Here is a 15226-nt window from a genome sequence, read left to right as displayed (position 1 = left end):
AAATTTAAATAAAGATATGGAAAATATGAAAAATATTTTATTTAGTACTAGCTGTTGCCCGCGACTTCGTCTGCGTTTGATTTTGTTTTTTGATGTGGCATTCAATTTAGTTGTAGTTCTAAAGAAATTTAAAGTATTCAGTATCCCTAAGCCTTAAATGAGGGGTTTGCTGCTGTCCGCTGAGGAGTTCTGTCCTCTATGTCCAACCACATTCATCAGATCTACACAAAGTGTGGGCAAAATTAAACAAATATAATAACCTCTATAGTACAAAAATAATTATTTAAATCGGTTATAATTTGTCGGAGTTATGGTGTAAAATCGTCAAACACTTTCATCCCCTCTCCCAAAGGAACCGAGCTTAATGTCGGGAAAAAAAGTATTCTAAGTAGGTATATTACGTCTAACACTTCCAAGAATATGTGAACAAAGTTTCATGAGGATCGCTTAAGCAGTTTTTGCGTGAAAGCGTAACAAACAAACTTATATTGACATTTATAATATTAGTAGGGATTTACCTAAACTTTGTAGAATCGTATATTATATTGCATATTATATTCCTGAGGCTGTCATTTCAATGTTTGGCAATAGGTACTATTGAATTGTAAGGACCTCGCAGGTGCAGTGGTGAGAGCTGACACAGGGATCAGTTTGGAAATTTGATAATTTCGAAACTTCCTCTGGTCTGGTCCAATGGGAGGCTTCGGCTGCGGCTTGTTAATATAAGTATGTTTTACACTACCGGTAAAACATACTTATCTTAATAGTGCTTGTTACTGCACCATAAGTTACCACCAGGTGAGCTTTGACAGCCGATTGGCGCAGTGGGCATCGATTCCCACGACTGGAAAAATGCTTGTGTGATGAACATGAATGTTTTTCAGTGTCTGGGTGTTTATCTGTATATTATAAGTATTTATGTGTATTATATTCATAATAATATTCATCAGCTATCTTAGTACCTATAACACAAGCTACGCTTACTTTGGGTTTAGATGGCGATGTGTGTATTCTCGTAGTATATTTATTATTATTATTATTATAGCACACATAAAAAATCGATCGCTATGACGGAATGTCTTTGACGCTAAATGACAAGATCTTACCCAAGTCAAGGATGCGATATAGTCAACGTATAGGTATATACGATATATAAGTATTTAGAAGCAATGCTATTCTGGAGTGTAGATTTCCAATACGGTGTCCTAGTCGTTATCACTTAGATATCCTAGTGCCTATCTACCTGATAACAACTAGGACACCGTGAGGTACATGCACTCGTTTTTATATTAAAATACATACCAGCACCATGTCATGAAATGCTGTGAATCAAATAAAATTTTTAATTATTTTTAGAAAACTACTAGCGTACCCAACCCGCTTCGTCGGGATAGATTTTGTTTTATTTTATTTAAACAATAAACTTACATCATTAAATTTTTAATTTAAGTCTCATAATATATTAAATCATTTATTTCTTTCCGTATTCATTCTCTTCTATTCTCTTCTCGAGCGGGTGAAGATCATTATCTACACCCATGTACACCCAACAATAGAATATCATCATAGTCAATAAAAGCTGTATTTGACAGTTCAAGGATTACTCGCCAGGTCAATCCGGAGATTCCCTGAAAGTTTCATTGAAATCGGTCCAGCCGTTTCGGAGCCTATACGTAACATACCCACACACTTTCTCTGTTATATATATAGATTTATTAATTAAATAAGATTTTACATTTAAATTTTTATGACATGCCGTCAGTATGTTTACGCCCAGCCATATCTGCCGTACCACGAGGAAAGCCGGCGCCGCTGCAGAGTTCGCCGCCGACAAAAACTTTTCGACCGCTACCTCTTCGTCCCGATGGCGGTGGAGATAACTGGTTGCTGGGATTGGGGAAGTAAAAGTATCATCCGAACGTTGGCATATAATTTAGTAACAATGAAACTGTGATTCGATTTTCAAATAATCTTATGTTTAATGAGTTGCTTTTGTGCGCATTAAATATCACGTGCTTTAACGTTGAAGGAAAAAACATCTTGAAGAAACCTGAGTGTTTTCCATTATGATCAAGGGTGTGTGAAGTTTACAAATCCGCACCTGGCCAGCATGGGGCGGTAATGGTTTGATAATGATGATGATGATGATTAGTGTTTATAGCGTAAATATGTACACATGCTATAATACGCGTTGGTAGTCTAGCGCAATGTCATAGGCATGTCGAGGTCATCCGTGACGACAACTCATAAATTTTGGGCTACCAAAAACGCTTACTTCTAAAATAAATAGACAACCCAAATTAATTGACTTACATTTACACGTTTATGTGTGTACGTTTAAACGTGTGTGTAAGTTATTGTTTTAATATTATCTATGACTTTGTTAACCTTTATTCTGTTGCCATCTGTGACCCTATATTACTTTAATTGTAACATGGCTTCCCAACTAGTCTCGTTTAACTAATTATTATCATACTTTTATCTTTATACAAATTATGTGATAACAGTTGAAGACATTCCTAACAGTAAAAAAAAGACTATCGAGGAGATCCCGTTTTTTAAATGTTAGTTATTTTCCAAGTTTGAAATCGTTTCTTAAAATAAAAAAAATATATATTATAGAACATAAATTTTTGATTTTTATTAATTTAAAAAATTAAAAATCTACCAACACAGCTGCTGCATTAGCAGATTCTGCACTGGCCATCCGTATTTGCCGTTGCATGAGCTTACAATAACATACATGTATGCGTCAATGTCCACCAATCCGCACTGGGCCAGCGTGTTGGACTACGTCCTAAACCCTTCTCATTGTGGAGGAGACCCGTATCCTGCAGTGGGCCATTCATGGGTTGATATGATGATGATGATGATGCGTCAATGCGTCTGTCAGTGGTTTGTTTGTTTGGTTGAACGCGCTAATTTCAGGAACTACTGGTTCGAATTGGAAAAATCTTTTTGTATACTTTTTGTATTGGATAACTTTCGATGCGTGCAATGCGTTGTCGGTTAACGCTACGATCAAATAATGTATGACCAAATTGTTTCCCTCTAGGAGTTCTAAAAAAACAGTTTACGGCAGTATGTGTCTATTGATAAGGACTAAGAGACCGGGAGGCATCTTTCCATCGTTCGAGTCCATGTATTGTCCAGTCGTATTTATATCAAAATACCCACCAACTCAATGTCATGAACATTGGTTTTTAGTTAAATTTATAAAAAACCTAATCAATATGAATTTATAGTTATCTAAAGTTTAATTATTTACCTCCTTTATAAATTTACTGTAACACTATCTTTTAATGTTTACTCGTATACCTACAGACGAAGTTGCAGGGAACCGTAAGTTAAAAGTTTGGTAATGGTAATCGTTGGTGGTAAGTCCACCAATGAGCACTGGCTCTGCTCATTGTGGGAGAAGATCGTGCCCTGTAGTGGGCTGGTAATGATGATGATGATGAATCGTTGGTGGCGGCCAATAATTATGATCAGTGGCGTGCATAGAGGGTATGCACAGGCTATGCAGATGATATAAAATGAAGAAAATCTCCAGTAAGAGTTATAAATACTTTTTATAGCTCTTACAATCCCTATCCTTAAGTTTTTTACACGGCCGATTGGCGCAGTGGGCAGCGACCCTGCTTTCTGAGTCAAAGGCCGTGGGTTCGATTCCCACAACTGGAAAATGTTTGTGTGATAAACAGAAATGTTTTTCAGTGTCTGGGTTTTTATATGTATTTTATCAGTATTTATGTATATTATTCATTGAAAAAATATTCATCAGTCATCTTAGCACCCATAACACAAGCTACGCTTACTTTGGGGCTAGATGGCGGTGTGTATTGGCATAGTATATTTATTTATTTATACCCTGTGCATATCCTCTTTGAACGCCCCTGATTATGATGTACCCAAATCTCTATCCATTTCTGCAAACAACAGATCTAAATTTAATTTAAATTCCAAATTTAAAACTCAACAGAATAATAAACCCCATTCTACCTTATGCTATAGCCTCGGGAGCGAGAAACCGGGAACTCGTTTTAGTCCCTTGTTGAACAATCTACCGTTTCTAAATTGCGATATGAAGTTGGATTTTATAACTCCTTCAGCTACCTTGTTTTCGCGTTTACTTTCAATTTGCAGTGGTAATAACCGCGATCGAGGTACGGGGGTGGACATAATTGATTTCCCAACACAATTCTGGTAATGAATTTCATCAATCAATCCTTACCGTATTCGGTCACAGCGACTGTTTCGGACTCCGGCTGAGAACGCCGCTGGTGAGCTCTCAGATGACTCGCATAACCTGATTTTGTGCTAAACGGGCGGCTGCATTCGCTACACGTCAACACGCCGGCAATGTAGTTATATGATACGGCCGCTGGTGGTCGGGCCTTTAGCTCATCGCGTTTAGCATCAAGCTCCTTAAGTCGTCTCAATTCAAATTTCGTCACGTTCGTGTTCACTAAGCGCCGTAAATATAAACACCATAAATAGTACCACACATAGTACATGTAAAATGTGAATTGCTAATGTTGGAAAAGAGCTACTTCTGAGTTTCTCGCCGGCTTCTTCTCGGAAGGATCTGCCTTCCGAACCGGTGGTAGGGTCACTACAGACAGACATGACGTTCCAAAAGTACCTATAAAATAAATTGATTTTGAATTTAAATACCCAATACATAACAAATGTGAAATGACCCGACCCGGTAATAGAACCCGTGATCTCGTGATAGGTACACTTGACCGAAACTGCCTCAGTTTGCCTTCTTGGTGGAGAATTGATGATAACGAGTTTATGTTAGCTTAATAATTAATAGCTCAGCGGACGCACGAATGCCATTCACTCGGGTAACGCGCGTGAAGGATATCGTGTCGCAACTTTTACAACAAATATTGTAAGATATACAATCTCAATATGGCGCCAAAGTTTAAGACTGAAAAGGTTGGAATAGTGGGCAGGTAAGAAATATTTTTTTTTATTACACGACTCATACTTAGTAGTGCATATTATGTATAAGTGGGTGTGCTGAGAACTCGTAAACACTTCACTTAAAACGAGATCTGAGTAGGTAAGCAGGCATCTAAATTTTGTTGTTGTAATCCTTAGTTATTTATTGATTTTAAGGTATTCAAAAAAGGAAAATGAGATGTACACGAAAGGCTTCTTCATGCATAGGTTTAGTTAATATAATACCTACGAGTAAATAACGTGTTCTACAGTTTTACTTGTTGGTAGGTATATTTATAAACAACCTCGCCTGATACCATAGTAACTAGGGTTGTGGATAATTTAAACTTTGCGGCCGATTGGCGTAGTGGACAGCGTCCCTGCTTTCTTAGTCCAAGGCTGGTTCGATTCCCGCAACGTGAGAATGTTTTGTGTGAGAACCATGAATGTTTTTCAGTGCTGGGTGTTTATATGTATATTATTCATAAAAATATTTATGAGTCTTCTTAGAACCAATAACACAAGCTTCGCTTACTTTGGGGCTAGATGGCGATGTGTGTATTGCCGTAGTTTTATTTATTAAAAAAAACTTCACATTTGTGACGTGTGGAGACGGCAGATTAGAAAGTTGTCACCACCGCTCCTCTTCCAGCGGGTGGTCGTAATAAAATGGAAAGGGGGCAGCAGTTGCTACCACTAGTATCTAATACGAACACCAAGGCTCAACTCACACTGGCGCAGAGTCGAAGCGACGCGACGCGTCATATTTCTCCGCCTAAAGCATATTCACCTTTATTGTTCTACTATTTAAGTACAAATTTGTGCTATGTAAATATGGAAGCGCGCGTCGACGCGCGTTGACGCGCGCATTCGCGCTCCGACGCTCGGCTGGAGTCGAGCGGATTCGCGAGTCGCCGCGCGTACTCAGGCGCAGTGACGCGTCAGACGCCGACCACAACGGACGGACGACAGTGCTGAACTACGACGACAATGGACGAAGATGAAAAATTAATTTATTTAGTACAGAAGTATGATTGTCTGTTTAACGTCAAGGCGAAAACCTACAGTGATAAAAATTGTAGGAAAAATGCCTGGCAAAAAGTAAGCGGTGAAATGCAAATTTCTGGTAAGTACTATATAATTATTATTACATTTAGGTACAGACGACAGCACGTCAAACGTAACAGTTTGACCTTGAGCTCGTATTTATTCCGTTCGTGCTAATGGCGGCTTTCGTAGTGCAAGTGTTACACTTGACGTGCTGTTGTCTGTACAAAACACACACAGTTATATTTACGTAACATTATGATCACTTCTTTAACATCGTCTGATCATTTCAGTTTGCCATGGTACTGCCCCATGCTCGGATATAAAATAAGATTTGAATGTCTCTCTGATCACCATGGCATTTGTCATAGTATGGTAATCGACTGACCGTATATCTTGTAATATACTATCACTTGGCAATTCCAAGTTTTCGAGTTCGTAATTTTCTCTTACGTAATTATGCAAACATGTGCATGCAAGAATCATAGAATCAAGATGCATTGGTTGCATTTTTATTTTTTTTTGAAAAACCTCAAATTTTTGTGTCAGAATTCCGAAAGCACTTTCTACTAAGCGCCTTGCTCGGCTTAAGCGATAATTAAAAATTTTCTTATCATGATTGTCAGACACCTGATTTCCAGGATATGGTCTCATGATGTGTTCGGACAAGGGAAATGCTTCGTCTCCTACAAAAACAAGTGGCATTTCCTCTATCATACCTGGCAACCTTTTATTAGGCGGTATACCAATCGTATTATTTTGTAATCGTTGTCCAAATTTAGAATTGTTTAATATGCCACTATCGCTGTTACGTCCATATGCTCCGATGTCAACAATAATGAATTTGTACTTTGCGTCAACAACAGCTAACAAGACAGTACTAAAATATTTTTTCGAATGTTCGAAAGTCTCTGAACTGGTTCCGTCACTACGCGCCGTCGCGCACAATCGCGCGTCGCCTCGCGAAGACGCGCGTCGCCTCGCGAAGGCGCGCGTCACCGTGCAAAACATGACGCGTCGCGTCGCTTCGACTCTGCGCCAGTGTGAGTTGAGCCCAACGCGATTACGGGCAAACCCCCGATGATAGTCGTCCGTCCAACATTTGATAATTGTAAACTGTAGGTATATCGGATAATATATACGGATGGAATGGGATACTTATCCGATGGGATATACCAGAGTATTCATAACAAAGAAAAGATTTATTTTAGAACTTTATACGGATGTAAATTTGTTTGAGAATCTTTATATATATATATATTTCTTGTGTGGGTGTGTTTGTCACTGAACTCCTCCTAAGCGGCTGGACCGATTTGAATCAATTTTTTGGTATGGGTTTGGGTGGCACCCTGGATTGTTTAGATTCACAAATCAGCCCGACAGATGGCGCTGGGGTCCGCTAGTAACTGTATAAATTTTTCATAAAGAATACGCAGTGACAACCATTACATCAGTTCGGTTCAGTTTTACATTGTATGTCGAATAGGCTTGCGAAAAGTAAGAAAAGTTACAGTCCTAATATTTAAAAATTAATTTAAACACACCTCCATACGCACACAATTACACGTGTAAATGCGATTTCAAGTGCTTTAAATTTCCATTAGGGTTGTAAATTTTTCATTCGTTATCTGTAAATGAAAACTGAAATATAGGCACGGAATCCACCTTTTTGAAATTACAAAAATTAATCTCAATCGAGTTTCACGGGCCTTGTGTCTAATGGGATTTCAAAGGGAGTTTCCAACTATATAAAGCGTGGTTTATTCATCATTAAATTCCAAAGTATTTTTAATAATTACCATTGAATGCCATTGTATTTTTAATAACGATTATGAACTGGATACAACCTACCTACCTACCTACTTTGGTGACCTGTTCAAACAAACAAATTATTTATTAGGTATTAAAAAGACAGGTATCAGTTTATTTTTTTTTTAAATACGTTTTTGGTATAACAGACTCCACATCAGAATTCTTGCATCCTAATGTTATAGTGATATTTTTTAAATAATAAAATAAGCACGCCGGTCGCGGAGACGATATAGGAACGACGAATACTGCATAATAACTAGGTAGGTACCTACCTATGTTAAGGTGTACTAATATTCTCATTTGAGCCGTTATTTTTGCCAGTAGGTACCTACCTACTAATATTTAAAAATATTCTTGTCCATTTTATTTGCCTTAACAGTAAATTCGATCTTAACATCATTTTGCATAGATTTAGCTTGCATCCTTGAGGTAGATAGACATTGCATAATTTTAAGCCCAAAGTGATTATTTAAAAACGTAAACAAACGAGGACGAAGCCGTCGCGCCGGCAACAGCTGGTTAACTATCAAATAACTCACTTGAGTCACAGTAAATATATTATATGTTATAGTATTTTTACCACTAGCCTAGGTATAGTTCGACAAGACATTATTTTTCAATCGCCAAAAAAATTACCTTGTTTACATAATTCAAGACCGTATCTAAGCCATCAGGGAGTGCCCTGTAGGTTTTAATGGCTGGGAGTATGTGGGACTTCTTAAGAGACATGAGTTTTTACTACATTTACAGACCATTGACTTTGGGGTTCATTATCAAGACACACGGTAGTGTGCCTGCCAAGATCCACCCAAGAATATGGAATAATTAGTTTACTTGCTACCTGTGTTCTGATTATGGTGATTCTGATTTTCCCATTATGGTGTTCAAGAACCCTTAAAACACTATTTTATAGTATTCATTGGTAATAATAATTATATAGTAGGTACTAGCTCGTACATAACACTTCAAAAGAAACTACATTGATATGTCTATAAAACTAGAAATACCTAGTATCCTTTTTATGTGATACAATGTGATACGAGTAGAGAAAATACATTACGATGAGTAGGTATGAGAAGAGTAGTAAATGATATAGGTACGTATATGTAGGTATCTACCCATTTAAATTAGGCATTGACTATATCAGGTTATCAATGTTTATCGGACTATTGCATTGCTTGTTTTCTGTTATGTTTACTACACGACTTATCTTTTGATTGTTTTGTTTCTGATTTATGATTAGTTAGGTAGGTACATACTCAACACTTGATATTTATCTTCAGCTGGTAGCTAAGTGTTCAGTTTTCAAACATAATTTTAAAATGAAATCGATTCGGCTGTAAGAAATAATTGCGAATTCTTCATACCCATCATACCTAGATACAGTGTTCAGAATTAATGTGCTTATGTACCCATGTGTAAAAACATCGTCACAATATTTAATGAATACATTATTTCTGTAGATATCAGTGGATATTTACATAGCGTTTATATACAAATGATAATAACATTAAAGTGACCGTAGTGTTTATCTTATGTTTATTTGAACTGAAGCAATTTATACGACTTTTCAAAGATAAAACAAATATGAGTATAACTAACTAGGTATATAATATTACGACCACGTAGTTACCCATGTAGGTAGATATACAACGTGTAACGGAATAACGAAATACTGTTGAAGGGTGCAAAAGTAGGTATATTTCATAAGGAATCACATATTTATTCACACAATCTAATTCAAAACAATCTAAGTGTTTACTTATGACTACACTATTAAAGATAAAAGACCGACACGTTCATAGTACCTACCTACGCTACGCAAAGAGTACCTTATAAAGTCACAGGAGTCACTTGATTTTACTTTTGCATGTGATGTTAGAGCTGTATATGATTTCTTTCAGTAAAAACTATGACAACGGTTTACTCGAAAACTATTAGTGATTCGGATAGAGAAAGAAAAAATGTTCCTCTATTAGCCTCTGAAGTATTATTTTGGTTATCATTTACACGTTGTATATTTCTTTTTTATTGTAAATAATTTATAATTAATAAGGCCGCCAAATTGTATACTTTTTGTTAAATTTTTATTTATAATTTTACTATGTGTTTATGTGGTGTACAATAAAAGTGTATTTATTCATTCATTCATAATTGACGGACCAAGCAGGTCTACTCGAGCTGGCCTACGTAAGTGGAAAATCATAGCCTATAAACAGGGCTACACATGCATGGAATACGTGCTACCAAATGCAGTCCTCATTTCCGTGTTATAGCCCCGACAAGGACGCCTTTTAGACCGGAGCACAGCAATGCCACTTGGCTGCAGAAATAAACATGTCGGTAGGAGGTACTTCCCTGGAGGAGTTCCATCACAAAAACAGCACTGCTAACATGGGCAGGAGAAAATTATATCCCCGGGGAAAAAATTATCTTCTCCCATAGCTTTTTCAACTCCTAGAGCACTGGCGCACAAGTGGAAATAATATCCAAATAATACATGTGTTATAATTTACGGGGGTAATCTAATCTAATATAATCTACCCCTAACAGTTTAGCACCTTAAACTGCATCATCAGTGACATCACTTTCAACCAGTGGAATAAAAAAATAAAACAAATGCAGAGAACCGATATAGAAGGTGTTGAAATAGTCTTTTGAAATTGAAATTAAGAAGTCCAGTAGGTAGTCGATTTATTAGCTTTTTTATCACACGAGAGAAAAACACACAAGTTTCTTAAATATATTTTTTTATTAATATTATTTACAAATCTAATCACATCCGTCTTTCAACTAAAATTATTTTATTGGAACAGGAAAAAGGAGTTCCTAGTAAAAAACTAAAATTAATCTTCTATTCCAAGTTCCCGTGATTTAGCAGGTGGACACGTTAATTATATCCACTGTCAGGAGATATAATCGGGGGATATAACTTTCAAGTCGAGTCCCCTGTCTGTGCTAGCTCTGTAGCAACTAATATATACTTAAGATTACCTACTCTCTCTTGCAGTGGTTTGATCGGTAGATCGTGGGCAATGCTCTTCGCTTCAGTTGGCTATCAGGTCACAATCTTTGATATCGTACCTAAACAAGTGTCAGACGCTCTAGAAGATATTATAGTGCAACTCAAAACTTTGGAGAAAGATGGCCTGCTGCGTGGACATCTGAATGCCGATGAGCAGTTCAAATGCATAAAAGGTAGAGGAATTTGTGTTCATAAAGTAGTAACAGTTATGTACGATACTTATTTCAGTTTATTTAATTAAATAATCTAAAGACACGTCCGTGAAGGCTAAAGGCTCCAAAGCGATCACAAATGTGTAAAGTCTACCAATCCAGTCTTGGCCACTGTGGTGGACTATAACCTATACCCTCCTTATTTTGATTGGAAGCCCCGTGTTCTGTAATGGGTAGCTCTAAAATTAGGGCTATAATTTTCTATAGGGAGAGAAAAGGCTTTTTTGAAATGGATAGACCTAAGTACCTACTTTAAGAGTTTAGATCACCAATACCATTGCATGTTAGACCAAATTGCTCCATACTCTGTAACTTGCCTGCCAAAATTAATCAATGGCAGCTTTAAGTTATAGTTGAAGGTAGTGAAAGGCAAACACTAACCTCTATTGTGGGAATAATAAAGGTAAGTTAGTGCGACATAAAAACGTATATCAAAGCGAAGGTTAGCTTGGGATTATTTATGTTGTAAGCAAGCACCACAACGAATACCATAGTGTTCGTGGTGTGTTGGTCATTGAAAACACGGCGACAAGACGCACTCAGTAGCGTGATAAAAGTATATGTGCAGACCAATAGGATATCGATAGGATAGGAGATTAGTGCTAATTTAGTGTAGTTTGAGTGTAGTATCAATAAACTACACTAAATTACTTAGTTACTTTTAGAGAGTTATGAACAACCATCGTTTAATGACGATGACGATGATAATAACTCTAAAAGTAACTAAGATAAAATCAACTTATGAATAAGAAAGTCAGGATTAAGTTCCAATAGTATTGTTTTAGTATTATTTTGCGTTTTAGTATTGCTTTGCGTTTATCACAAAGAATATATTGAAAAGGGTGGCACTAATCTAAGGCCTGTCAATTTAGTGTATCCCTCTAATTACAGGTTCGTCGGATTTAGCGACGGCAGTAAAGGATGCCGTGTTCGTCCAAGAATGTGTACCAGAGAATCTTGATTTAAAGAAAAAAGTATTCCAGGATTTAGATAAAGTCGTATCCGACAAAACTATACTTTCCAGCTCAACCTCTACAACGCTACCTTCATTATTTTCGGAGGGATTGAAACACAAAGCACAGGTAACAATATAACCCATTGATTATAGTTCCTCAACTAAACTATTCGATAATGCTTCAAGCGTTATGCTTTAAATCAGACTTTCAGACTAAAAATAACTAATTTAAAAAAACACTTTTTTGGATACATTAAAATGAATGATATATTACTTTTAGGTTGTCGTATCACATCCAGTTAATCCTCCGTACTACGTGCCACTGGTGGAAATAGTGCCAGCACCATGGACGAAGCCGGAAGTAGCCAAGAGGACGAGAGAAATCATGCTAGAGATTGGACAAGAGCCGGTTTCACTGTCACGAGAAATCGACGGCTTCGTACTAAATCGCATTCAGTAATTAATAATTTAATTTTTTTTTTTATCTTGAAAGTAATTATTTCAAAATCTCTGCATGAAAAAACAAATAAACGGGTAGGCTACAATCCGGAGGGTTTAAGCCTAACCGCTTTACATCCTTAATTTATGATTAACTGGGTCTATTTACTATAAACTGGCAATAGTCTGAGGTAAATTAATATTCCTACGATTTGGAGTAGGTATAACCTACCTGCCAACTACTATTACGTAAACGTGTAAGTTTAACTGCAGTCAGGTATATCATATTTTAGCTAGCTAGCTAGCTATTCAATACGACAGTTTATTGCAATATCGCAGTAAGAATGCTCGTTAATTATAAAGCTTTTCTGAGATAATAACTTTGTCCTTACTTTACGCCCTGACTAAGCATCCAATCGGCTTTATTTTTGGCATATAGTTAGTTGAAAAAACGGAGAGTAATTACGGCTACTTTTTACTTACTTTACCAGGAAAATAAACGGTTTTCACGGGATTTGTAAAAACTGTAATAAACAATTATGAAATAAGAACTCTAACTTAACTTTGACAGTCTAAGTTGAGACTAAAAGTATTAATGGACTGTGAATTTTACTTCTACAGATACGCAATACTAAACGAAGTGTGGCGTCTGGTTGATGGCGGCGTTGTTGACGTTAAGGATATAGACAAAGTTATATCTGAAGGATTAGGAATGCGGTATGCATTCCTGGGCTCGCTGGAAACTGCGCATTTGAATGCTGAAGGAATGAAGAACTATATTGAAAGGTAATAAGTATTGTTTTTCGGTTTTGGTACCCGACTACTTTAAGCGGGGATAGTTTTGCTTTTCAGAAGCTCAATAACGAGTTCAGAATGCCAAGTATGAGATTTACTAAGATCTACTTAAGTTTATTTATTCGATCGTGTGAAAGTTAAATTCGACCTATATGACTTCGAAAGGGTGACTGTAAGGTGTCCAGGTATTGAAATTAGATGGCCCTCAGACATTCCGAATGAACCAATCGCAACTATTAATATAGAGTACTGATTGTGGCCTATGCAGAACTTTTCTCTAGCGTCTACAAGACGCGATGATTCTGAGACAACGATCGTAACGCGATGCAACATCAAAGCAATTAGATACAATAATATTAATACAGAAATCTAAGGGCCCGCAAAATATTTTATCGCTCATTAAAGAAGATACCCTTTTTATATTCGTATAATACGGTCCTTAGAAACGAGGCCGCGAGGGGGATAAAAATATATCGCAAGATGTTTTGTAAAATAATATCCGACGGAAATCAACACAAGCTCCCGAGCAATCAGTACAACTCTAACCTGTTTTTAAATAATCCTCCTAAAATGGCATAAATATTTTATCCTAAACATATATTTTTTGTTTGCTATCTAGGTATGGAGATACGATATACAAAGTGAGTGAAAAATTCGGCGAAAATCCACGCATGACCACATCGAAAAGTGCAGAGACGGTTTGCCAACAACTGAATGAGATGGTGCCGCTGGACCAACTACAAAAACGCCGCGCTTGGCGCGACTCCTGTCTCACGCGACTAGCAATCCTCAAGAAGGAGATGAATGCCAAATATTAAATATCAATCGTTACTTTATTAACTGTGATGTCGAGCTTTCGTGCCTTTACATTTAAATTTTAAGTTTCTTGTTCTCAGATATTCCCGCAATAAAATCAAAACGTTTTAACTTTGTTATTTTTAACCCATGTTTTTATCACGCAAATTTTATGCAAAGTTGTGGCATCGACTAGGTATGAAATATTAAATTAAATCTTTAGCGTAATATACTAATATTGCTTCATTGTAATCTTATGTTGTCATGTTTGGTTAAAAATTTATGAAAGATTGTGTTATTTGGAATAAAATCAATTTGTATTTATTTTTATTGTTACTACGAAATACTTATTTCTTTAATACTTAGCCGATTTTAAATGTTCTATGCATAGCTGCAGCAAGATATTAAGCAATATTTTAGCAAGATATTAAGCTATTTTTTATAACAGCAATAAAAAAAACACGGCTGACTTAATAGCATTTGTAAAACAGGCAAGATGAAAAAGCGATACCGCGGAGCAATAATACATTTTATGACAAAACATTTGAGAATTAAACGGTGCTTTTCATTTACATGCCAATATTAAGTACCTACAACTACTAGATCAATGCCAATGCCAAATATTAAAACCAATGGCCCCCTGGCTCGTATAATATGTAATGGTGCCTAAAAAGCTGGATTTATTTTTACACTGAACAGCCAGCCTGACGATTCATTACGTACAAATGAACCAGATTCTTTGTCACCAGATAAGACGAAATAAGCATCATCCATCGCGGGACCCTTTTAATTACCTATTTTTATTAATTGAATAAAACCCAATTCGCTAATACGCCATACGATGAACCATCACGTTGAGGCGGTATGACGGCGTTAGAGAACGCCATGCCATTTGCCGTGGTGCATAATACACGCAATCTACGCACGCAAGTGATGCTAAGGCGAACGCTAGCTCTTCAAACTCTCGTCCAATACAGTTGTTGACAAACCGCCACATATGATACTCGTTGGTTAATAAAGGCTGATGATGAATTTAAAATTAATAAATTAATCTATAAAAAATCATAGCAAAAAAATATTTTACACGATTTTAAGTAGGTTTTTCTCGTATTTATTACTTTTAAAAAACATTATGAATATATTATATTACACATATTAAAAAAGAATGGTATATATATTTACTTTGAATTTATC

At 36.5% G+C, this 15226-nt stretch overlaps 1 protein-coding gene across 2 annotated transcripts; it reads left to right on the top strand.

The window, feature by feature from the left end:
• The first annotated feature begins 4829 nt into the window (after positions 1-4829).
• Positions 4830-14356, top strand: LOC120625716 (lambda-crystallin). Of its 2 annotated transcripts, none has more exons than XM_039892878.1 (6): positions 4830-4964; positions 10823-11010; positions 11941-12131; positions 12285-12460; positions 13064-13228; positions 13857-14356. In XM_039892878.1, exons 1-6 carry the CDS (start codon positions 4921-4923, stop codon positions 14053-14055), a joined length of 963 nt encoding a protein of 320 aa, XP_039748812.1. In that variant the 5' UTR covers positions 4830-4920; the 3' UTR covers positions 14056-14356. The 2 variants fall into 2 exon arrangements, with proteins under 2 accessions (XP_039748812.1, XP_039748813.1); XM_039892879.1 differs by lacking the exon at positions 4830-4964 and adding an exon at positions 5048-5074.
• The last annotated feature ends 870 nt before the right edge of the window (positions 14357-15226 follow it).

This window comes from Pararge aegeria, chromosome 8, assembly GCF_905163445.1.
Source record: "Pararge aegeria chromosome 8, ilParAegt1.1, whole genome shotgun sequence".
Classification (NCBI taxonomy): Eukaryota; Metazoa; Arthropoda; class Insecta; order Lepidoptera; family Nymphalidae; genus Pararge; species Pararge aegeria.
Note: the sequence above shows the minus strand (reverse complement) of the source record. Positions and strands in the feature narration are given on the sequence as shown.